Source organism: Lutjanus erythropterus, chromosome 24, assembly GCF_056507025.1.
Source record: "Lutjanus erythropterus isolate fLutEry1 chromosome 24, fLutEry1.hap2, whole genome shotgun sequence".
NCBI classification, from domain to species: domain Eukaryota; kingdom Metazoa; phylum Chordata; class Actinopteri; order Lutjaniformes; family Lutjanidae; genus Lutjanus; species Lutjanus erythropterus.
Window position 1 is genome coordinate 10,487,076 of NC_139340.1, and position 25,503 is coordinate 10,512,578.

General features: G+C 41.3%; 1 protein-coding gene across 5 annotated transcripts in view; it reads left to right on the forward strand.

Annotated features, from left to right (window-relative positions):
• The first annotated feature begins 1,587 nt into the window (after positions 1–1,587).
• The window catches only part of LOC146304734 (sodium channel protein type 2 subunit alpha-like), a 44,024-nt gene continuing 20,108 nt past the window's right edge, over positions 1,588–25,503 (forward strand). Inside the window, exons 1-12 of one of the 5 annotated variants that reach the window (XM_084713276.1) lie at positions 1,588–2,099; positions 8,819–9,138; positions 11,053–11,170; positions 11,509–11,599; positions 14,281–14,409; positions 15,848–15,939; positions 17,633–17,929; positions 19,421–19,484; positions 21,427–21,568; positions 22,073–22,279; positions 23,810–24,088; positions 24,450–24,791. In XM_084713276.1, coding sequence (XP_084569402.1) covers positions 8,872–9,138; positions 11,053–11,170; positions 11,509–11,599; positions 14,281–14,409; positions 15,848–15,939; positions 17,633–17,929; positions 19,421–19,484; positions 21,427–21,568; positions 22,073–22,279; positions 23,810–24,088; positions 24,450–24,791 — 2,028 coding nt within the window. In that variant the 5' untranslated portion in view covers positions 1,588–2,099; positions 8,819–8,871. Of the gene's footprint in view, positions 2,100–8,818; positions 9,139–11,052; positions 11,171–11,508; positions 11,600–14,280; positions 14,410–15,511; positions 15,604–15,847; positions 15,940–17,632; positions 17,930–19,420; positions 19,485–21,426; positions 21,569–22,072; positions 22,280–23,809; positions 24,089–24,449; positions 24,792–25,503 lie in introns of those variants that run through there. The other 4 variants (XM_084713273.1, XM_084713272.1, XM_084713274.1 and 1 more) reach the window with 4 other exon arrangements.

The following is a 25,503-nucleotide window of genomic DNA, read 5'->3' on the forward strand; positions in this document are numbered from 1 at the left end:
GAAACTGCTGCAGTCATGTGAGAGTGACGGCTGAAGGGTGTGTCTGTGAAGAATGGAGTTTACCCTCTTTTTCGTCTCCAAAGCGGACTTCTTGAATCAGTCTTTGATTATTTAAATCACAAAATTATGACATTTTTGTTTTAGCATTGCAGTTGTTTGTATTGCCGGATATATACTCCCACCTGTGAGCTTCCTGTGAAGAAAAACAGTTTCACAAGAGCTTGATTTTAATCCTATCTGCAAACTTTATTCCAGGTATTTGTGCTACTGGTGTAATATCATCAACTGTCCACCAGGTGGCACAAATGTACAAGAAAAAATGCAGAGGGGACACTAAACGGTGAAGTCTGTACCCTACAATGTGGCGTCCACGTGCCTTTGGACAACTCACCTCCACCTCCATGTGAGTAAAATCATTAATAGTCTATAAATATCACCTTTCATGTTAAAAATAACCTGTAATTACTGCCACCGACCCTCTAAACACAATCAATATCTTATGAATGACTAAATGTGGTGTCAACAAGTATGCCACATATTAATAAGCTATATTATGATATGTAGTGTAATCAATTGAGACAAATTTTCATTTCTAAACCTTATTTTTGTATTGTTTTATTGTCATTTTACTTATAACTACTTCTGGAAAAAGCTTGGAAAGCCTTAAGTGACAAAAACAAATATTGTCCCAAAAGGAACAAAGACCAAAAAAAAAAAAAATGTTGTTTTGTTGTACATCATGTTGTACGGGTCTGTCGTATTCAAATTAAAGTACCAAAAGTAAAAGTACTCCTTATGCAGAACGGACAATTTCAGAATCATATTTATTATATTACATGGTTGTCAAAAGAAAGGACAGGAGTTTTTCCTGTGTTTCACTCATGTAATATCTAGTGTGACATGCAAGTAAATAAAATACCTTGGCCATTTTTTCACTGTTTATTTGAACGATAACAGTGATATTTAGTATGTTTTCTATCAGTATAAAATGTTCATTATACAGCTCAAGTCTGTTGTAACTACTGGAAAAGACTGATGAATTGTTGTGTTTTTGTAATTGGTCTTATTTCCTTTTCTTTTCTTTTTTGTTGCTATGGTGAATGTGACATTAAGTTTTGATTAAACTGAATATAATTATTAATGTGTTCATCAATTTAATATTGCAGCTTGTAAAGGCAGAGCAAATTGAAATTATTTGATATACTGGTTGCTTATGAATTAACCACTGAAGATAAAATAAGTCTTAAGTCTTATCTTCATTTATAACAGTCAATTAGAACTGACTGATTAGACTGTGTTTTTTATAGACCTTTTTTATGGTGGCAATATTGACATGAAATAGTCGGGTAAACACGGGTGTTATCACTGCTATTAAATAAGGCTCTGTTCCATTTAGTGTAGCAGAGCTGCAGTGAGCCAACATGCACCCTGACACTGCTTGACCTGAATGGAACACATCCTTAATTAGCATCATTGGTTGCACATGTGTTTACACATGTGTTTACACTTATTTCATGTCAAAATAGCTGCAAAATGACGAGGAACTAAACTTATCAAATATAGTATGATGTAGTAATAATGAAAATACTGAAGTACGTCAAGATTGTACTCGAACTACTTAGTTACTTTACATGACTGAACGGCTTAGGCAAATAATTTAAATTTAATTAAATATATAATATTAATTTATTCAGTCTGCCTTGTACTTAAAGAGCAACACGATGATTTTCTGTTATTTTTTATCTTTTTATACCTGCCAACAGGTTGCTCTCTTTCACTTGTGATATTTTCTCTACATCCAGGCCATTTTGTGACAGTCACAGCTTTAAGGACATTCATTCCCAGCCTGATGCCTCACCAACAGGAAGCGCGGATTGATTTCTCCATGGCGAGCAAGGGCGGCTAAAAAAAAAAAAAAAAAAAAAAAATCAAAGGGAGCGCTTATTAAATGATAATCCATCAACCTCCGGACGGGATTTCACAAAAGGAGACGAGCTTTTAAATCACACGTTGACAAGCTAACCGGCTAAATCGAGGATTATTCTTTCGGATATGGGATGTACCTTCAGGGTCCCCACCTGCTGAGCACCGTAATGGTGGTGAGTATTCAGATCTTTGCCTCTTTTTTTTTTGACGTGACAGGTTACTTTAACTGAGGAACAGTCCGACTTCTATTCTATTCTTTACCGAGACAACACGACATTTGCATTTTAAATGTCTTTTGTGCTAAATGGACGCGACACGAACGAGGTATGAGGATTTTTAAATCGTTTTTTGTTTTAATTATGTTTGATTTTCCTCCGCTAATTGCGCGCGTGTCACACCGATAGAATGTTACTGTACTGTAGAATGTTACAGTTTAAAATAACGGTTACGGTGCAACGGTTGTTTTAACGTTTTTTCTCCGAAAAAACAAAAAATAGTTTAAACACGCAAAAAAAACATTAGTATTTACTTCGCAGAGGCTGCCATTTCAGTTGCGGCGTTATTAATTGACTCATTATGGACTGTCTGAGCATTTAGGCGCATATTTCCCCGAATTTTCAAACAAATAAACGAACGAAAATAACCTCCACGTCGTGACAAACAAAATAGGATTCAAATATAAGCAACCCCCCCTCCTTCCTCCCTCTGTGCTGGGAGGGAGAGCCCTCACAGTTACAGGCCTATTTGGTGTGAAAATGTCTCCTATTTATAACGTGATGCAATAACATTTCAATGGGTTTTGTATATAATGTGACAGAATAAACACAGGTCTGTTTCTATTTTGGGTGAGCCGCTGTGAAAGGGATTGATTACAAGCAATAGACACATCTGGCAAGGACACGCCCAGACTCATTCAAACCCATTCATGCTTAGACCAGGGAGCAAAATACACGTTTAGCGTATTAAAATAAGGTTTGACCTTCATATGGAGCATTCAACCCGAGTTGTTGGTCTGTATTTAATTGTATAATGATATGGAAGTGAGGAGAAAACAAGGATATATCAGTTAAAGGATAGCACTCGTGGTTTTGCTTGGAGCCATTTCAATCACAGTTCAAGAGGACCACAGGTGGCCCTCGGACCCCAGTTTGGCCACCGTTTGTTTCCAGGGGAGGTTGATGGGAGGCTGCCGACGCGACTGAAAGCCTCGAGCTCGGTCACCGGTGTGTACGTGCCTTCGTCTTTCTTGTTTTATTATTATTATTATTTTTGTCATTTCTTCCTCCTCCCGGGTGTCGTCGTATCTGGAGGGAAGGGAGGAGGAGGAGGAAGACATGATGGCCGCGGCCACTTCGACGGGAGGCTCTCGTCTGTGACCAAAGGTGTCGATTTTTCGGAGTCCTTGTGGAGAAAAACGCGGAGACATCATCATCACCATCAACATGGCGACAGCTGCTGCTGCTGCGGCCCCCTCGGCTCGTTTTGAAACCGCGAACGATTAAGGTGTCGTCTCTCTTTACCTTTATCTCTGTTTCCCAGTTAAGCCTCACAAACTGGTACCAGTGTAACTGACGCTCAGTCAGTCTCTGTCTGTTGCTCTGAGTTGTTCAGAAAATCAATACCTGTATTAATATCAGGTAAGTTTCCATTTGTTTTGGGTTTTTTTTCGGCGCTCTTCTTCTCCTTTAAGAACCGTGGACAGCAGCGCCCTTTTGACACCATGTCAGCTCAGATTGAAGTCATCCAGTTAAAATGTGGGTAACTCAGGTTAGGATTTAGCCCAGCGAGCGAGATGAGAGCGAATAGACGCCATATATATGTTATTTAACAAAAATGTCTGATTCATTGAGGCAGGTCTCCACTTGTTGTTTGTTCTCTGAGGCAGCTGCCTCTCAGGCTTTAGCACCATGGACAGAGAAACATCTGCACATGGAAAAAAAATAGACCTCAAGGCCACTTAAAGGAGGCAATACTGCTGTGGAGAAGTGATAGGTACTTTGTAAAGCTTTTATCTAATGAGTAAACTGATGACCTCTGACTAAATTACATATTTTATGCATACTTCGTATTATATTCAATGCCAGTAACTGATAAACTACACAATTATGTTTGAGCAAATTATTTCCTGTGAATATTGCAACAGAGATCAGTTTTCCTGAATTTTTATGCAACTTTCTGTCTTTATTACACTTTTTATATTATTTAACAATCATAAATAGCTAATAAGCTTCCTTTTTTGATCATTCAGTGTTTTCCCCTCCTTGATACTAAGCCATTGTTCTACATAGATGAAATACTAAAATATAGGGCTACTATAAATTAAAAAAAAAATCTTACACTACTTAAAATCGAGGAGGCTTTGCACCTCCCCATGAAGCTTTGGTGACCCCAGGTTGGGATTCAGTGTAACAATGACAGGTTGATGATTTTAAAACATCACTCACATGCCCATATGCACATTAAAACAACTTAAATGTTCCTCCTGGCCATACTGTCCACTCTGCAAAAAGTTTCTGTTGTCTGTAATGTTGTGTTTGCAAAAGCTGTAGTATGAGGATGAAACCACCACAGGGGGCCACCAACAAGTAGTATTTGGTGGCCACAGAGTAACTTTTTGTACACAAACCCTGTGTTTGTATTGTTATTGTATGACTTATCTACTGGGCCGCTGTACTGATACTGCCTGCCAACAAGATTTAGAGCATGATGAGGCCTTGCATCGAGGTTTCATGTAGTCATTTTAAAGGTTTTGAATGTTATCTTATTTTGTGGCCATTAATAAAGAAGACTGAGATCAGTTCTTTGCCATTTCCAAAGGCTTTTGATCTTTTAGCAACAATGTCAGTGCAGAAAAACAGTTTTTCGGTGCTGTAACCATGTGCAGGCTGTCTAAGTGTGAACCAGATTGCTTCTGATTTCATAGACACTGTGATTCCTCTCGGTGCCAGGATACAGTCAGTGCAGAAATGTCAGCTGTCCCTACATGTTGTCAGTCTGTCATGTTATATTTGACTGCAGGGATGACCATGCTGATAGCTGGGCTCAGAGGTGGGTGTAGATGTTGGGCCTACAGGGTCCATCAGACCTCACAACCCCCCTCCCACCACCATCACTACCACCCAGCAGCTCATGCTAGACAAGCTGTCAGGCCACACATCACAACACTGGGTCCCGGGGCAGTCTTTGGGACTCTAGCAGATGTGTTTTATGAGATGTCCCTATGGGAGAAGCTGCAATTAATTCCCAGTTTATGCCTGATGAATACTTAGAAACACATTTGCTGGCTACTTTGGCTTTCTAATAAGCCTCCACTCCAGATATAATGGAAGCCATGCTTGGCTGACTGGATTTTATGAGCCATGCCACTTATCTTCTCTGTTTTCACTCTAAACAAGAACTGGTTAAAGTTAAATGCTTTATTGTGTGTGTCATGGCATAGCAATGCATGGTTCTTTTTGTGACAAAAGGCTTGTGATTGTGATTACATTTTCAAATTTTCCAGTGCTAATTACAGTTGAATTTTTAGATAGAAATGTTTGGAGTTGAGGCTGTAATAGATGCAACAAGTACTAGCCAATCAGAGGCCTCAGAGTGCAGGCGGGATAAAAAGGCGTCAATCAATCAGTGTCACACTAAAATTTCCCACCATCCAGCAACTGCACAAATGGCGAAAACTGGGGCTCCACTGGAGTAGAGAGCTTAAATTAAAGAACCAGTCTGCAGGATTTAGTAGCACACAGCAGTGAGCTCACAGATTGCAAACATCTCATCTCACCTTTCACACACATAGGAGAACTTACAGTGGCTGCAAAACTTGCGTGAAAGGCCGCATCTAGAGATTCTTTAGATCAAAGTTAAGCATTACTATGTTTTGGGGATGACACTGTGTTCCCGACCTTCCCTTGAGTTGCTTGCTACTCCGGAGTGGCTTGAATGTCAAAATAGCTTAAAATTGTCTCTTGATCTACCCACTGCTCTTTAAAGTGGAAGGAAAAAATGGGTTGCAGGTGACTAAGGCGACCTCTGTTCCTCCATTTCCACTTGGAAAAAGTAAGACAAACTAGTGATTGAAGCAGACGTCACTTTTTAGACTCTGCCAGAGGGGAGGTTCCTGTTTTCTGGGCCAGTACAGTGTCCCACGAGGAGCGAGACCCACCTGTGAGACTGCAGAGACCAGGAGGCTCCAAGGATGTGGTGATAATGGCTCACCAGGGTTTTTTGGGAAGGTCTTGTTTGTGTGCCTTCCCTCTATTTCCTGTGGGAGCGCGATGGTCTTGTGGGTGTGAAGGGTGGCAGGTGGTATACAGGGGGAGTCTGCTGCTCATTGGTGCAGAAGAAAAGAAATCAATACTCTCATTTGTTACTTTCTGAAAGCCATTGTGAAAACAGTTCATTTTTTACTAATTTGAGGCCATCCACCGATTAATTATGCAATAAAAGGACATCATTTCCTCTAACTCTCCAGAAACCACTTTATCTAAATGCAGCAATAAATAGAGGCACACGCTGAGTGATAAATGAGGGAAAGTGGCGAGACCGCGTTCTCTTGAGACAGTCTTTTTGCTTGCTTGTTTCTCATGCTGTCCGTCTCAGTTGGTGCTGGCTATTTCTGTGTCCCTGTGAATCAGCTGAAGGCGTGTCACCAGCGTCAGACCCCCTATTTACTGCCTCTCTAAAGCCTCCATCCTACCTGTGACCTCTAACTGCTTTGATTCTACCCAGAGGTCGACGTGACACACAGCACCGTCTCTATTCTCCTTCACAGAATTTGAAACACTCATGTGCCTTTTAGCAGACAGTTTCCAAACTAGCTCAAAGCAAAAACGTTAGCGCTAGTCATGTTGATTCATTCTATTTAAAGCCGGTTTAAGATAAAGATGATGCTGCACTATTATTTGCAGTATTATTAGGATTGTTTTGTAATACAAACACTTCCAATAACTGCACAGCTTTTTAAAGTCCAAAAGGCAAAAAATATTGAGAAAAATAGATGTAATCAATTCCAAAATTCACATAATGTTTCTATCAAAACATAATATTCAGCTCCAGTCCATTTTGGTGGGAGTTCAGTCTGTCAAAAATATCTAACAAACACTAAAGTTAACTGTTGTGTTTATTCCAGGGCTGCAGCGTCTATAAATGCCAGAAAATAGTGAAAAAATGTCCATTCCAGTCCTAGGTGATATTTTTCAATGTCTTGTCAGTCCAAAACCCAAAGATATTCAGTTAATATGATAATAAACAGAGAAAAGCAGGAAATCTCCACGTTTTAGAGGCTGCTTTTTGTATTAAAGATGACTGTAACCATTAAGTGATTATCAAAATAGTTTAATTGTTGAAGTCTGTTTTTGCCACTTGCCCGCTCAGGCAAGTGAGCTGCTACATTTACTAGCCTGAGGTGGGACTTGCAGTCCTTATTGCTGAGTGCTGAAAGAAAGAAATGCTTGACGTATGTTATATATTTTGTGTACTTTAGCGCTGCAACAAGTAATCAATTAGCAATTGATTATTAAATTCATCACTAACTATTTTGATAAGCAATTAATCTCCTTGATTATCTTTAAGAAAACAAAGTAAAAATGAATATTTTCTGGTTTCTGTACTCCTCTATGACAGTAAACGTAATGTTTTTGGGGAAAACAAGACATTTGAGGACCTCATCTTGGGCTTTGGGAAACACTTATTGACATTTTTCAACATTTTCTGACATTTTATAAACCTAACAACTAATCAGTTCATCAAAAAAAATTATCAACAGATTAATTTTTTAACAGTGACTATTTTTTTCATGTGAGAGGGACCCCAAGCAGCTCATTGGATATCCTAAAAGGCATATATATATTATGTTTGTGATGTGTCGACATGATGATCCTGTTATAAATTCTTGTCATTAGTCATTGGTTATAAAACTGAAGTCAGAGGCAAATTGGTAGTAGTCATTCTGGATCATTTGCGTATGGAAATGTGCTCTCCTCGATATTTTTACCAGCCTTTCAGATGCATCTTTTTATCACCTCTTTAATGTATGTGTTTATCATGAAGAAGAAATTCATAAATATGAATATGAAGGCCATTTACACATCTCAGGTCATATTTCTTTCTAGTCACTTTGAGGCATTCGCCTCTTTATGTAAATGTGATGGCAATTTAACATTGTGGTCTAATGTCTGAATAAGTGTCTGAGTCACTTTTATGTAAAAGTCACAACTGCAATCTTACAGTTTTGTAACAGTTGAAATAAACAGACATTAGAGACATTAAATGTATGTCATGCATGTCTGACTAAGATTACTGTAATACATTTCACAGTTATGTATCGTCACCTACGCTCAAATAAAACAAAATACGTTATAAAATCCATCTCTGATCATTGATGCAGCCTGAAAACACTCTTCTTCCCTCATCTCTTACTTTCTGACTCACCGCCTCTGCTGTCGAATATTGTTCAAGCGAGCAAGTATTGTAGTCCTTTCCATAAATGTTTTTCATTAATGCAAATGCCACCAAAACACCATTACTTTAACAGCTTGATGAAATTAATGAAATCTAAAATATGTAAGAATAAGGAGAGTTTCTCTTGTTTTTGACAGTGTCTCCACTCTAAATGACACAGAAAAGCACAAAATCCTCACACTTAAGAAGTTTGAACCTGCAAATATTTTACATTTTTGCTTGACTGAAATGATTAATTGATTAGCAAAATAGTTGGTGATTAATTTTCTTTCTATTAATAGTTGATTAATCAACAAATTGTTGCAGCTCTAATCTATGTAGGTTTGTCAGTTTACTGCCAGTGTGATCCAGGAACCTCCACAGGTGAACACGCCAGCTATTTTCAGAATCCTGTTTGTGACTCTTGACCCATTTCTTCCTAATTTCCATCTCCCCGCAGCTCCCTGCCCCAGCTGAGCCCCTCGCTGCCCTCTGAAGGAGCAGGATGACAAGATGGCACAGCTGCTTGTACCGCCCGGACCTGACAGCTTCCGCCCCTTCGTCCCCGAGTCGCTGGCCGCCATCGAGAGGCGCATCGCCGAGGAGGAGGCCCGGAGACCACGGGCGGAGCGCCGCAGCGACAGCGACGATGAAAATGGGCCTAAGCCCAACAGCGACCTGGAGGCGGGGAAGTCCCTCCCCTTCATCTATGGGGACACCCCTCCCCACCTGGTGTCCACCCCTCTCGAGGACCTTGACCCCTTCTACAGCAATCAGAAGGTCTGTCTCAAAGTCATTTCCAACAAGGAAATACAAACTCAACAGACACCTTTACAACATGTTATTGGCTAGTCTGGCCATGAAGCATCATTATGTATACTGATTTAGCTTAATTATGAGTCACAAACTGAATTTTGATGCATTACAGGTTTTTTGTCCAAGCTTTTTAGCCCCTAAAAGCTTGCAGTTAATTGCCCGATGCTCTCAACAAACTATTTAAAGGAACGCATATGCAGACATAGCAATTTCCTCCCACGCAAGGCAAACTTCTGCTGGAGAAAGATAACACCTGAATACATTAATGTCCTGTCTTCAGTGTGGGCAGGTGTTTTTTTTTTAAGGGTATAGTGCAGCTCAAGTCTTCTGTAATCATGGTCACTGCCATTCAAGAGTTTTGTAGACTTTACTTGGCTATTCTCTGCCCCTTCATACTTCTACTCCACTTTGTTTGAGAGGGAAATATTGCAGCTTTTACTTCACGACATTTGTCTGACAGCTATAGTTTCTTTTCAGACTAAGATTTTTCATACAAACCATATGACATATTTTTACATTGCTGTTTCAGTACTGAATTATCTGAATATTTCTTCTATCACTGGTAATATCTTTATATAGAGGCAAAGACCCTTCCCTTCCAGTGGAACACTATAGGATTTCATTTGGGGTGGGGTGTTCGTCAATTTAAAATACAATTCTTTTTTATTCTGTTTTTTTGAGACTGTGAAAATACATATTTAGAAAGTTGCAAAAGTGACGCCATAACCTTGTAGCACCTGTCCTTCATGTTAGCTCTCACAGAACTGAGTAAGTCTGCGTTCAGACCAAAGCAGTGCCGCGATTCGTGCAGGATTGTGCTGCAGTGTGGGCGTTTATTTGTTCTTAGAACATAACCGCTGTGAAACCTTGAAAACAAAAGTTTTACTTCTCTGATTCACAGACTTTCCCGCTACCTTTCACGACTACAGCTGTGCGTTCTCTCTTTCACTCTCTCACATAATGAAATGAATACAAACCACAGGAAGCTAGACTGCAAGGAAGCTAGGAACTGCAAGCTAGACACAGATATTGAAGCTGGTTACACAAAGTAAACCAAGCGAGGACACAGCTGGGAGAGTATCATCATTTGGTCCATGAACTCTGCTTGGATAACACCCGCTAGTCTGATATCACGTTGCATTTCTCCAAAAGTTGGCTCTGTTTCACTCTGTTGCCCCCATCGCCACAGCCTTAACAGACGACCCCTGTCTCACCTTTCACATACCTGCAGCTCTCAACATGGCCAGACTTGTAGTGATTTCCACCTAAATGTGCCAAGATGACGTCCATGTTGGCGTTGGTGACGTACATTGTGTGAGAGGAGAAATGTGATTCACAAAAATCTAAACAGTACTTTATTATTGTTACACTTAATTCTTTAAAGCAGGGAACGTTTTGTGGTGATATAGATTGACAAACATCATATGTGTAATTTATTTGTCCCTCACCATTGACTAGGACACCAGGAGGAGTGGGACTTTGCCTCTGGCCAATCTGTTACTGCATTAAATGCAAACAATTAGCAGCATTAGCATTTACTATATCAACAGGCGAGATGCCCATTTCAACAGCCAAGTCAGAGCCTTTAAAGCATGAGCCAGCAGAGGTGCTAAATGCTAATCTGAGCTGCTGTGCCAGTTGAACTGCGGTGCCAGCATGTCCTGCCTGAAGTGGACTCATCCAGCTTCATTATAATAACAACCACAGAGGCTGGACGGCTTAGTCTTCTCTGCTGTTATGACTAATCACATACGCACAAAGGCAGATACTGTAGGACACACATTTCATTTCAGTACTGTTTTATGTCTCCCCTGGGTGCTGCATCTTTCACGTATAAAAGATACAGTGAACTAATTCTGTTCTCTCTCTCTCTTTCAGACCTTCATAGTATTGAATCGCGGGAAGGCAATCTTCCGTTTCAACGCCACTCCTGCCTTGTACATCTTAAACCCCTTCAACCCTCTAAGGAGGATAGCTATTAGAGTTTTAGTACACTCATATCCTTTCAGAGTTTGCTGCGGACACAGCTTGATTTGGATTAAAAGGTTTATCAGACAAAAGGAGGATTTAAAAGGACTCATTACGAAGACTAAATGTCATGATTGGTTTAGAATTTCTATGTAGACATGCATTAAGGCTTAACTGCTGCTACCAAGTAGTTGAAGACATAAATTATGCATTAAAGGTTTTTTAATACTTACCATAGCAATTATAGATGGGGAAATATTGCTGTCTTGTTTGTTTGTTGTGTATCATATATAGCATGCATGAGTACAAGGATTGGTGCTAAAAAAAAACAAATCTGTTCCCGTGTGTTCCTTAACTTTGTCTCTACGTTGTTTAGCATGTTGATCATGTTCACCATCCTGACCAACTGTGCTTTCATGACCCTCAGTAATCCCCCGGAATGGGCCAAGAATGTAGAGTAAGTCCACATTTTTTCTTATCTCAGTCTGTAAAACGAGGCATTTTTTGGTTTTGCGTTGGCACAGAAGTTTATTTAACCTTTGAGCCTGATTGCATTTTGCATCGAACGCCACAATCCTTGTTCTCAGAGTCATAACTCAGTCAAATCTTAACACAAAGACGTGCTACACACACACACATAAATGAGCATGACCTACACTTTCTGGAGTTATCAGTTTATTGTGGATAAATGTACAAATCTGCAAAAACAAATTAGAAAAAAGACAGTCCTTTTAACTCGAGAGCTTGCCTAATAATCCTCATGTTATGTGTTTTCTTAAGTATCAGAATTAATAATGCAGCATGAAAATCTGCGATGCAGATTTGGTAAAAATGTAAAAACTGGTAAGTTAGCGCTGAGTCAGTGTGTTAGCCCACAGCAAACTTGTTCCATCATCTACTCATTCATTACTACCTATATGATAGACAGTAGTTCAGTCTTTTAGTGAGGAGGAGGTGGTGTGGCGAGGTGTAATTTATGAGGTGTCAGACACTTATGAATCACCACGATTTGGTGGACAAAACTTTCATAGCTTGACTGGCTGTTGTGAAGCGTCCATGTTTGTTTGGTTTTCAAGCTCTTTTGCATCATGTATTGAGTGCCAAATTTGATATATCTGGGCTTTCTGAGACTCCAAATACATTTACGACTTAAATGTTGTTAATGCTAAGGAACTTTCATGTTGTGTTGATTGTGGAGGCCCCTGTGGACAGAAGCTGTAGTGTTTCCTGCACCACAACCAAAACATATAACATCAAAACTAAAATTATCTAAAGAAAAATCTCACAGCTGATCTGTAGGTCATATAGAGGCATCAGTTGAGACTGTTTTATAACCAGTTAACTAATAATATGCAAAAGATCGCAAGGTGATTGTTTTTTTTTCAGGAGACAAACCCATTTATCCCATGTGAAAGTCCAGTGTTTAACTCATGCATCCACCCCGTTGTGCTCTTTTGCTCTCTGTTGCTGTTTTTGCTCTTTTGCTTAAAGTAACTCATTTTAACCCACACCATGATCTCACCAAGTATTTTTAGTGCCTCACTCCAACTACACACTGATGAATGAGCTCCATTCTTAATACAAATCTTAATTAATGTTCTCAGCCAAGTGTTCTCTGCAATAGACATACCTCTATGCGGCAATGACCAGTGATTCCATGGCAACATGATACATCTTGCGGGAATCACACAAAACATGATGGGAACTGTAGTCCCAAAAATAACAAAAAGGGGGGAAAAAACAGTAAGAGTGGCGAAAAAAAGCCATTAACAGTGTTGGGCAGTAGCGGCGTTACTAGTTTAATCATATTTGTCAGTAACGTGGTCGTAACGTCGCTGTTTTCTTCATCAAATAGCTTTTCAGTAGTTTCCTATTTCTGAACCTTAAATGCGTCGCTTCCATTTGACGTCACGTACCTGCCCTCCTGCTGATCCAAAAAGATTCCCGCGAATTGTCGCAGCGGGGCAAGATGGAAGGTGCACAGCGGGAGACGGTGGCAGAGGAGGGGGCCAGAGACGTGTACGTGTCGTGAATCTCCATGGCCAAACCTTAGCAAGTTCATGTTACTTATCGAGTCTTCACAGAAAAGTTAGTTACACGTTCCGGTGTTTACTTTGCAACCCCCAAATGAAAAGCTCCTGTCAGCATCCAAGACGTCCAACACAAATTTAAGGACACACATTCAGGTATTTCCCGACGTTAACACAACCATCGCTAGCTAAGCTAATCATCACAACTCAGTGAGCAAACAACAACAGCTAACATGGCGCTAGCTAGCAACATGTCTTCTTCTTCTTCGGTTTAAATGGCGGACTACAAACCAACGTTAAGGTGCATGGCGCCACCTATTGTATCAGTGTGTAATATCATGACTTAGGTTCTTTTCAAAAGTCAAAATAAAATAAATAAAAATCATAATCATAATAATATATAATCATATTCTGGACATTAAACCTGTTTAGTATATGTACTTACTTAAACTATGTGTGTGTGTGCGCGCATGTGTGTGTGTGATGAAGATGTAGGAAAAATGAGAAGACAGGAGAAGCTGAAAAGTATGTTACTCAGAAATATTACTTGTGCAGTTTTTTTTTTAGACTTATCTACAAAACCAAATTGTTGTGGTCAATTTAAATAAATAATTTGATATTTGTGTAGATGGCTCCTAGTACAAGAGAGGGCTAATAAATATACTACTAAACACAGACAGACAGATACATAGATACTTTATTTTTACTTTAAAAAAATAGCTTTTATGTAGTTAAGCTACATTTGTCGTTTTATTGTAGATTTCTCTGGTGGGTAGCTCCAGTGTAGTGAAGCTTCATTTAATGTAGAATAACTTGTAGCTTAGCTCACTACATTTTCCAAGTAGCTTGTCCAACACTGGCCATTAACAAACAACATTTTTATAAAACAGCAGTCATATAAAAGTTGGAATTTCTGAATAGCAAAACTTATCCTGAAAATAATATGATTAATTAAAATGCTCACAGGAGATCTGGAAAAGTTATTTCAGTACAAAATAGTGCAGTGGGCAGATCTCAAATTCTCAAATCATTATTTCTCTCTGCGTGTATTTTCTGCCTCCCTCCCCATACTTCCTCTCTTCCTCACCCCTTTTTTTTTTTTTACCAGGTACACATTCACAGGGATTTACACCTTCGAGTCCCTTATAAAGATCCTGGCCAGAGGCTTCTGTGTGGGGAAGTTCACTTTCCTGCGGGACCCGTGGAACTGGCTGGATTTCAGTGTTATCCTCATGGCGTAAGTATCCTGACAAGCCAAGTTAGGATGATCTTAACATGATCTGGCGTAGATTAAGAGGCCAAATGCTTTTAATGCTAATCAGCTCCAGCAGCTTATTAAGTCCCATTGAATGTGAAGAGAAGAACAGAGAGAATGAAGATAATCTGCAGTTGAAAGCATGGGCATAAATCTCAACTCTGCTCTGTTGTAGTGGATGTGAGCCCTCAAAGCACGGAGTATCTTGGCCCATATTTGTCCTACGCTTCAGTAGCTGCACCTACTTGTCTAGAAACAAAGCCTTAAGCATTAGGTTACACATTGAATGTTAAAGGGATAGTTTGGTTTATATGACGTGGGGTTATATGAGGTACTTGTTGATATTAACTACAGTAGATGGAAGCTGGGACGACCCCATTTTGGAGAGGCAGAGAGGAGAACCAGCATCAGACAGCCTTTTCAATCTGAAAACTGCCATAATATAAGCCAAATATCACTCTCTCCAATGCCACCAGACTCCGTAGAGTGTGATATTTTAGAGTTTCTGGTCTACTGCGGCCTAGCTTACTTTGTTTCTGTTATTGTGTGATTTTGCTGTTTTAAAAAGATAGTCTAGATTCACAGCAGTCGCATGATAACTAACAGATCAAGGCAGCATAAACTAGCAGCTCCTGTGTTCTGCAAGGTAAAATTACTGATTTCGTCTGTGGAGTTTGGTTGGTTTGGAGAGAGCAGTATTTGTCTTATATAACAGTGGTTTCCTGTCAGAAAAGACTGTCTGATGGCATGGTAAAGTGGTGAAAATGTTCTAAATATAGCATACTTTTAAAAATGGCGCTGACCCCATCCACAACAGTGGATTGCTTAACTGCCGCGCTGGTACTCTTCTCAGTTTCACCTAACTGGCATCTACTGTCGGTAATACACTGATTATCGTTGAGTACCTCATACAGCTCCACTTCAAATAATCCAAACCATCCCTTTAATATGATCAGCCTGTAATCTTGTTTTGTCTGAGAGATTCCTGTCATTCATGATGCTGTTATGAGAGGCGGTTTTGTGCACGTGTAATGGGTTTGTGCCTGTGTGATGCTGTGTAGTAACTGTGCATTTGATCCTGCAGGTATATAACAGAGTTTGTAAACCTAGGCAATGTTTCAGCTCTGCGCACGTTCAGAGTTTTGCGAGCTTTGAAAACAATCTCAGTTATACCAGGTAAGGCTGCCCGTGCCTGCTGCCAGCACTCCTGCCATTTGTCCTCTGTGCGTGACCGTTTGCCGTTCCCTCCTCTCCCCTCCCCTTCCCACGACCCTCCTTTTGTCTTGTCACGCCATGTGTGTGCGGTGCCTGATTTGTGTGGGTGCGCGTATGTGCGTGTGTGTTTCCCACACCTTTTCCCGAATTGCCCTTCTACCCACCTCCTACCCATCCCTCCTCCTCCCCCTACCTTCCCTTACAGATATGTCACAGAGTTTGTGGACCTGGGCAATGTCTCAGCACTGCGAACCTTCAGGGTTCTGCGAGCCCTGAAAACTATATCAGTCATCCCAGGTGAGAGAGCCATCCAGGCCCATAGGATCAATGAAATGCTAACGGCTAACTGGCTAACATCCAAGCACCCCCCCGCCCCCCTCTCAGCTCATCTCACTGTAGCTAAGCCTGATGACGCCCGTCGCCGTCTCTCTCATGCTGCCTTCGCCCCAAGGCCAGTAAAAGCTGGAATCTGGCTCCAATCTGCACAGATTGACAGGATTCTTAGCTTTTAGAAACATCCTTTAAGGCAGAATTCTTTTTGGTTGAAATCTATTCTTGCCTTGGGAGACTTTACGAGTAGATTTTGTGCACTATTTGTTTTTTTCCTTTTTGCATGAGACATTGCAAAAGCCGATTTTCTGGTGGCAAGCACTTCTCGTGTGTGTAGGGTTCCTCCTTACCTTGTTTTTCCTGTGCATGTCTTGTTCAGTGTTGTGTGTTTTTTGGAGAAATTGTGGTATGGTGAGTGGTGGTTGGGTAATGGCATTCCAAACACTAACACGATTCACATCACAAACTAACAAAAAGGTCATATGTAAAGCACCCAGGAAAACTTGTCTTTGGCTCTTTGTATAAAGAGGATCATCTTACTCTACAATATACATTATTTATTCTAGCTGTCACAACTACATTTGGACCTAGGTTAAACATTTTGGGCTCTGTTTATATGGCAGTGCAAAGTCGTGCAAGCAGTGCTCACATATGTTTGTATTTTTCCTTCAGTGAACAGTATGTTGCAAAGCAGGAAGAAGAGGTGCATTAAGATTGAGAGTGGTGTTTATGTCAGGTCTGTTTTCTGTGCAGCATCACCTTTATATAGGAATGCTTTAAAATTTTGGGAAATAGACATACTGGCTCATGTTTTCATGCTAAATATGAAGCTAAAGCAAGCAGGAAATTAGATTAGCTTAGCATAGAAACTAGAAGCAGATAGAAACAGCAAGCCTGGCTCTGTCCAAAGTAAAACTACTAAAGCACACTATTTGACTTGCTGTATCTCAGCAAGTCTAGCTTAACTAGCTTTTTCTATGCCAGGGGCAGAGGTGTTTTTACATTTTGGTTTTTGTATGGCTTTAACAAATTATAATTTTAAAAACCGAATGATACCCAACCCATCAAGGCATCAGAAAATGCAACCCGTCATGTGACCGACTAAGAGGATAACGTCTCATCACCTCAGTTGATACACCACTTCACTCCAGCCTCTTGCACATACTGCTGGGCCTCCATGAGTAAAACAGCAGCTTGGGTACGTCCTCGTTGACCTTGTGCATAGTACTATACTTAGTATTGTGTGCTGGTATTTGCAACTGCACTAAAACAGAGCTCAATTAAATGTTTCAAGTGGCATTTAAAGCAGAAGACAACAACACAGACCCTCTGTAAATACAGAAAGAACAACAACACAAACAAAGGCATCATCCATTAATGATCGTTTTCCTAGAGACCAGTACCATTGAACTATAATGGGCATGAGAAACATGAGTTTCTCTAGTGGTTTATCCATGATTAGCAGTGATCTGTGTCAGCTTGGTTCCTGTATGACAGCACACAGTTCATACAGGAACCTCCACTGCAGATCCCCCGGCTGCTTGCTACTGTAAGCTCTTATTAGCAGCTTCTTCTCTATACAAGCTTGTGGCTGTAATTAGCAGGCAGTAATCACTCTGCGATGTCCCCCTCCCGCCCCCTCGCCCCCTCTCTTGTTTAGGCTTGAAGACCATCGTTGGTGCACTGATCCAGTCGGTAAAAAAGCTGTCAGACGTCATGATCCTCACCGTGTTCTGCCTCAGCGTCTTCGCCCTCATCGGCCTGCAGCTCTTCATGGGCAACCTGAGGCAGAAGTGCGTGCGTATTCCAGTCAACAGCAACGCCACCAACAGCAGCAACATCACTGCCGAGGACATGCTGTTCAGCAACATCAACAGCTCCCTGCTGGACATCAACACCACGTTCCTGCAGAACACCACGGAGATGTTCAACTGGACGGAGTACATCAGCGATGATCGTAAGCCGAGTGAAGTGGCGTGAAAGTGCTGTTACATGTCTGCCAGGCGCACGTAGGGGTTAACCGGGGTCAAGTTAGCATCAGACCCAGACGGCCTGAGTCAGATACTGGCTACTTCATATGCAGAAATGGGTCAGGGTGGTGGTGGTGGTAGTCGTATGGGGGAGGTCAGGCTCGCTGGCCCACTGCCGTGATAAGGAGTGACAGCAATGGCTGGGAGCAGGGGCCGCGCTCTCTAACAAGGGCTGGTGGGAGAATGTGGCAAATGTGGCAGATAATCGCCACAACAATAAAACCCTCGACTGCTTTACCCCCTCACTACCCTCCATCAGTCTCCCATAGCCCATCTGTGTGGCATGAGCAGCCTAAAGTGCTAGAGGAGGCTGAGTCACCGGCTGCCAGCAGGATATCGAGGAGACGTGCACCAGCTACATGACAAGCTGAGAGGAGAAGAAGAAGGCTGAGCTGATTAAAGCTGCAGAAATGATATAAAGTCTGGCATCTAAATTGTATCCATGACTATATTTGCCCCTAAAAAAATCAGATTGACAATTATGTGTTAAAGGGATAGTTGGGCTATTTGAAGAGGGGTTGTATGAGATGCCCTAAAATTGGAGAAGCAGAGGGAGTACCATGACGGAAGCTGCTGTGGACAGGGTCAGCAGCAAAATGTATTTTAGCCACTTAAAACAAGGTTAAAGCGTACGCTATATTTAGAATATTTCTACCACTTTACCTTGCTGTTCGGTAGCCTTTTCCAGCTGTTATATAAATCAAATATCACCCTCTCCAAACCAGCCAAACAGAACACAGGACTTGCTGACCTACTGCCGCCTCCACTTGTTCGCCTGTTTGTGTTATTGTGTTATAGCGTACGAAATTAACCTTTTGTAAAGGGACAATTCACCCCCAAATCAAATGCCAATTTTTCCTCTAACCTATAGTGTTATTCATCAGTCGGATTGTTTGGTTGTGAATTGCAGAGTTTTAGAGATATTGGCCTTCTCTCAAATATAATACGATTAAATGTCACTTGGCTTGTTCAAAGTGCTAAAAAACTATTTTCTTACTGCAGTAGAATCCACCGGAAAATGCTCACGACGTCAGCCTATCAAGACATTGCTGTTTTTGGTTTGTTTTTCAAACGGGCATCTACTGAAGATAACACACTGACTATGGATAAGTATCTCTTAAAAACCCACTTCAAATAATCTTAACTGTCCCTTTAAATGAGAACAGATTGCTTCCAAAGTCACCCAAGGGATGACTAATGTGGTTGGGTGTTAAAACGAAACAAATCACCACCTTTCTCTCTGTCTCCCAGCCACTCTACAACATTAAACCACAAACACAAACTGAAGAAAACCCACTGGGTGTGATAATATTGTCTTTCTGTTCCCCCACTCACCTTTTCTGTTTCTTCTCACCTCTGTGCTGAGACTCTGACTGATTCCCTCTGTCTCCCCTCTCCTCTCCTCTCCTCTCCTTTAGGCAATTACTATTACCTCCCTGGCCGTAGGGATGCTCTGCTCTGTGGGAATGGCAGTGGCGCTGGGTAAGGCTTGACATGTTTTATTTATATGGCCAATTAGATGCACCACAAAGCTGAGCATACACAATTAGTGTCGACACTCACCACCGCGCTGAGGCATCACAGGAATCTAAACTGCTGGTTAACTATGGGCGCGTTTCATTTAATGTGTTTTGGAAGACGTAACTCCCTCCTTTTTGCGTATGTTCCTATGAGAACTTTTTGATTTAAGTTGATATTTAAGACCTTTATCAAAAAGTCACTCCTAAAAGGCACACAGGCGTTGCAGTTTCAGACTTTCTCTTTAAGGTCAAAGTCAAAGGAACTGGATTTCCTTTACTCCCAGTCCAGGACTTTATTCCACACGGTCCTGCATCACTGCCTCCCAGTGCTTGGACAAGATTTGCTTATAAAAATTGTTACTGGATGAATTTTGAAAACACAAACACACAGGATGGATGGGAGTCTTGTTGGAAACCTACAAGATAAACAACAACAACATCAGGTGGTTGTAAACAAAAAACATGATTTATTCTGACAGGAAATGCTCTTTTCAATTACAGTCAACACAAACCATGTAAAATGAGGGATGGCAGCTCCTTTTTTTTATATATATATATATCTTTTGGCCGCTGAGCAGGAGATAATCCTGCAGTTTACCGGGTGCTGTGTCGTCTCCACCCTTAACGACAACAGGTTTAACATTTGACCAGCAAAAAGAGTAACTGATGTTATGTCACACGCTGTCACACTCGAATGTGATAAATCCAAATTAAAAGCAGTTTGATAAAGAAATAGCTGTAAAGACAACGTGTCAGCAGACTGAATGGACCAGATTGGAGCTGATTAGGGAAGGCAAGCTGTCCGCCACCCATGAGTTGAGTAGAAAGTTGTCTCTTTCCTCCTTCTACCATTAACAATTTGTGGATGTTTCTTATGTATTGGGAAACTGCATTTCCCCTGTTTTTTTGTCATGGCTTCTGAGGCCGTGACAAATTGGGGGCTCATCCTGGACTGATATTTACAGTACAGTCTTGTTTCAGGACCAAATCAGCTTTAGATTCTTGAAGACCTTTTGCCTTATACTCCAGCGTCCAACAATAAGCATTACACAATGGCTCGGGGCCAATAAAAAGTTATGTTGGGCCAGTAAAATCAATCAGTTGCCTGATTGGGCTAGTGCTTGAACAATCGTCCAGACGTTGCTTCACAAGCCGTGTTCTGTTTCTGCTCTACTCTCCGAGGCTCTGCTCTGCCTGCGTCTGTGCTCACGCAAATGTGGGTAGACAGGCTTATTTACTTTAATACTGACGTGAAAAAGCAAAAGAACGATTATTGAGTCTTGGACAAAGACACATGACTGGGCTGAGAATGATGACTTGATTCATAGGTTTGTCGTAAGTGCCCAGGAATGTCTGATAAATCAGGACTGATTTTTAAAAAGGGGCAGATACTTATTGCAAACCGCCAGACAAGCCAGCAACATGTGCTGAGTGTGGTGGGACAGAAAGTGGTGGAAAAGGGTTATTGTTGGACCCTGTGCTTTAAAGAAGCTTTTTGTATGTGAGGTGAAACATCTTCATGAATCTAAAGAAAGCCCAGTTGCCTGTGACGTGCTGCATTTCTGGACGCACCCGGATCTGGTTGATCTGATTATCATGGAAACTATAAGACTTTAACGTCCTGTAGGAAGATTGAAATGCTTCTTTAAGAAGTAGGATATCCCAGTATTTAATTTGGATCGTTGTTTGTTGTTGTTTTCCATGTTTCTCCAAGTTTGTGGCAGGAGTCAAGTCTGATAAAACAGGACGTTTCATAATCAGTGTTTGAATTCGTAACATGATGTTCAGTCTTCATGCAGCATCACAGTTTTGTATATGAGCTATTAACACTGATTTCTCAGCCTAATTATGTTAAAATATTACACATGGTACCTCCTGTTTGTAACACCTGTGTGTCCTGACAGGCTCTGTCCAGAGGGCTTCGCATGTGTCAAGGCGGGTCGTAATCCAGACTACGGCTATACCAGCTTCGACACCTTCAGCTGGGCGTTCCTCTCCCTGTTCCGACTCATGACCCAGGACTATTGGGAAAACCTCTACCAGCAGGTTGGTAGGACTCTGCAGGAGTGCTGTGACTCATTCATGATCACATGCGATATTTACTATCTGTAAAGTTTGGTGACAGTGAACAATATGGAACATATTCAACCCGTCATATTCTCAAACATGTCTGTTCTGTTGTGCGTGAAATTAAAACAGTTCGTTTCATCATAAAAGCAAATATTTGAGCAAACATATCCAGTTAGTTTTTTCAAAAGGGTGTGTCATCCTGTAATTACAGACTAGGCCTGTTATGTAAGAGGTTTTTTTGTCTTTTTGTCTGGTGTTTTGTACTGCAGCAGTACAATGCAGCAACTTGACTTTTGTAAAGTCATCAAACAGTGGGATGACCACAACTGAACACGACATATTGTGTTACCTCAGTTACAAAGAAAAGACAGAACAAAAGTCCATCATGACATCCTTCTTTTACTCATACAGATCTTGATTTTTCAATTAAATTCCTAACAACCTCCTGCTCTTCTTTCTGGTCTGTCTTGTGTCCATCAGACTTTGCGCGCAGCAGGAAAACCCTACATGATCTTCTTTGTTCTGGTGATCTTCCTGGGCTCCTTCTACCTGGTCAACCTGATCCTGGCCGTGGTGGCCATGGCTTACGACGAACAGAACCAGGCGACGATCGAGGAGGCTCAGCAGAAGGAGGAGGAGTTCCAGGCCATGCTGGAGCAGCTGAAGAGACAGCAGGAGGAAGCACAGGCAGGAAAATTCATCTTTGTTTGATCAAATTCAAGTTAGAATTGAGGATAATAATCTGTATCTAATGGAAATGTGTCCATTTCATTAGAGTGATTATCTTTTCCATTAAGGAAGTGAAACTGTTAAAGCGACAGGCAAGTTTTATATGGAGCATTTCATAACATAGATGAGTGGCCTTTGAGAATCTCTTTGTTACCGGGGAGACTCTCTGTTGATCCTTGTGCTTAAAGTCGTGAGCCAGCTGCCAAAAGCAGCGTTGCCTGGGGCAACAGAGGGAATTACTGTCCTGGATGACTGGCACCCCTCTGCCGCTCCCTCAGGGCTCAGAAGTCCTTGGTCGACCTACAGGAAGTAAAATTAGCAGACTGATTGGAGTGAGAGTGAAATGATGGATAATGGAAATATATTTATTGTAGCTTTAACTGCTGATTCAGTAATCTGTATGTCATCTGGCTCATTAACAATGGAGAACTATAACTTATGTTAAGATGAAATAGCTAACAGTAATGGATACATATGGATAAAAAAAGTTATCTAAAAAAAATGGATGAACAAACTACAATGGTTAGCTGAAAATAATGGATGAACAGTTGAAATGCTTCGCTAAAAGTAACTCATAAAGAGTTCAGGTGTATGTGAAAAAATATGTATAACAATATGTTCATCCTCTTCAATTTAGGAACATTAGGATGGGTTGATGAGTGGGGACCTGAGCTCATCTGATGTGACGTGGGGCTACGTGAACCACTGATACCTAGTCTGTATATTATAGCGTAAGATAGTTCAAAGCTGTATTTCACTTTTACTTTCTAGATTTCCTTTTGTGCAGTACCACATGACAGCCTTCTTATCTCATCCTCATTAGTGGAAGGTCAGATAGCTTGTCTTCTATATTCCTGCTTTGCTTTATGTTTTCACCTCTGGAAACAATCTGCCGGGCTCAACGCTGTCTTATCGGGCTCGTGCACACTCAGATTGTTGTTGCTGATCAGGCTGCAGTTGCTACGACAGACTCGTAAATCCTTATACAATAGTGTTGTATGTTTTGTGGGACACAGAGGCATTTCTCTCCATTAAAACAGAGGCAGTAGTCGAAGTATAAAAATCTAAATTGAGCGACAAACTGTATTCTTTGATTGTTTGATTGTTGGCTGTACAGTGGCTGATATTTTTGACAGTACAGAAAATCTTTTGCTTCTAAAACACCCGATTTTATCCACTCACATCCCCCCACCTAGCTTCAAAAAAGCATGTCATGGGTAGTAAATCATATTTCATATGATATTTTAGAAATTCTGTCCCTCTGATGTATTTTTTTCTTTGCGTTGTGTTCCATGAAATATTTTGATTTGCTTGAAAACATTCAGGCGTCCATTTTTAGATGGTGTCTGAGGCTTATTTGGCTCTTCATGCTGCTGCTGCTGCTGCTCTCAGCTGCCAGGCTTTCTCCTCCACTCCAGTCCGCGAGAGCCTTTGAGACAGGCACGGGGTCGCCATGACAACTGTGTTTGTGCTCTGATTGGCTGGCAGGTTGCCGCGGCAGCAGCCACGGAGAGCGGAGAGTACAGCGGGAGAGGGGGCCCCACCTCCGAGTCGTCCTCAGGGACGTCAAAGCTCAGCTCGAAAAGTGCCAAGGAGCGACGCAACAGGCGGAAGAAGAGGAAGCAGAGGGAGGAGGAGGAGGAGAGGGGGGCCCGAGACAAGTTCCACAAGTCCGAATCCGAGGACAGCATCAAGAGGTCCAGCTTCCGCTTCTCCATCGACGCCAACAGACTCTCTTATGAGAAGAGATGCTCCTCACCCAACCAGGTGAATTTGTTCCCTGAGAAGTGGTGCATTATGGGGGCTCAAATTAGACTGAAGTTTTGTGAAAGATCAATATCAGACATGTCACATCATGACAGTGGCAGAAAAAATAATTCAAAATAAAGTAAGATAAGATGATTCTTTTAAAATAAATAATTCTCTCTTTTTTTTAACTAAAACCTACATTTTTTTTATACATTTTATTTTTTTTATAACTTTTACTTTCTATTTATGCTTTTGATGATAGCAGATGTTAGTATATCATTTTAATCACATGGTATGAAAAAGGAATCAAAATATCAATACTTTTGAAAATCTTACTGTAACCCCACATTCCCTTTCTCTGTTTCTCTCTCTCTCTCAGTCTCTCCTCAGTATCCGCGGATCCCTCTTCTCACCTCGGAGGAACAGCCGCGCCAGTCTGTTCAGCTTCCGCGGCCGCGCGCGTGACATGGGCTCCGAGAACGACTTCGCCGACGACGAGCACAGCACCTTCGAGGAGAGCGACAGCCGCCGGGGTTCCCTGTTCTTGCCGCGCCGTCTCGAGCGCCGCTGCAGTGCCGTCAGCCAGACCAGCCTCGGCGCGCCGCGGGTCATGCTGCCCGCCAATGGCAAGATGCACTGTGCTGTGGACTGCAACGGTGTGGTGTCGCTGGTCGGTGGAACTTCTGTAACAACCTCCCCTGTAGGTCTCCTGCTGCCTGAGGTGACTTAACTGCCTGTTTCATGAATTTTTTTTGCTCATAGACCTGCTTTAAGTTTATATCTTGTAGTATATTTTTTATTTTAGCTAATTTATTTACTTTAAGGACACAATCATATATAATAACATGACAATAATATCATTTCAGTTGGTGAATCAATCTTTAGTCCCTCAGTAAATACTTTCCCACCTCCCAAACCAATTTGAGCGTCGGAGGTTGAGCTACTTTAACTTTTTATTAGCTGCTGCAGAGACTGGCATTAAAACTTGACATTCATGGTAGAAGAGCATGAATCCTGGTGACTTTGGTGATGCCCTGACTTTTTCTCGAGCAGCACAACGAGGATGACATTTCTGTTTTATCATGAAATGTCTCAACGGTCATTGGATGGATTGCTGTGAAGTTTGGTAGAGACGCTCATGTCCTCCACAGGATGAATTGTATTCACTCTGGCAATAAATATCAGACAGCTGCAAATCTAATGGCAGTCTCATGAGTTCATGTTGAGAGTATTATTTATTTATTTACTTTTATTTGACCAGATAAGTCAATTGAGAACTAATTCTCATTTATAAAGATGACCTGGCCAAGAGGCAGCGACAGGAAGCAAGTCAATATGAGACATCAAAACAACTCTTATTGATCAACAAGGAATCTCTGTTGCACAGAGAACTTGAATACATGCACAGTGGTTGTTAGTAGATATATTCATTG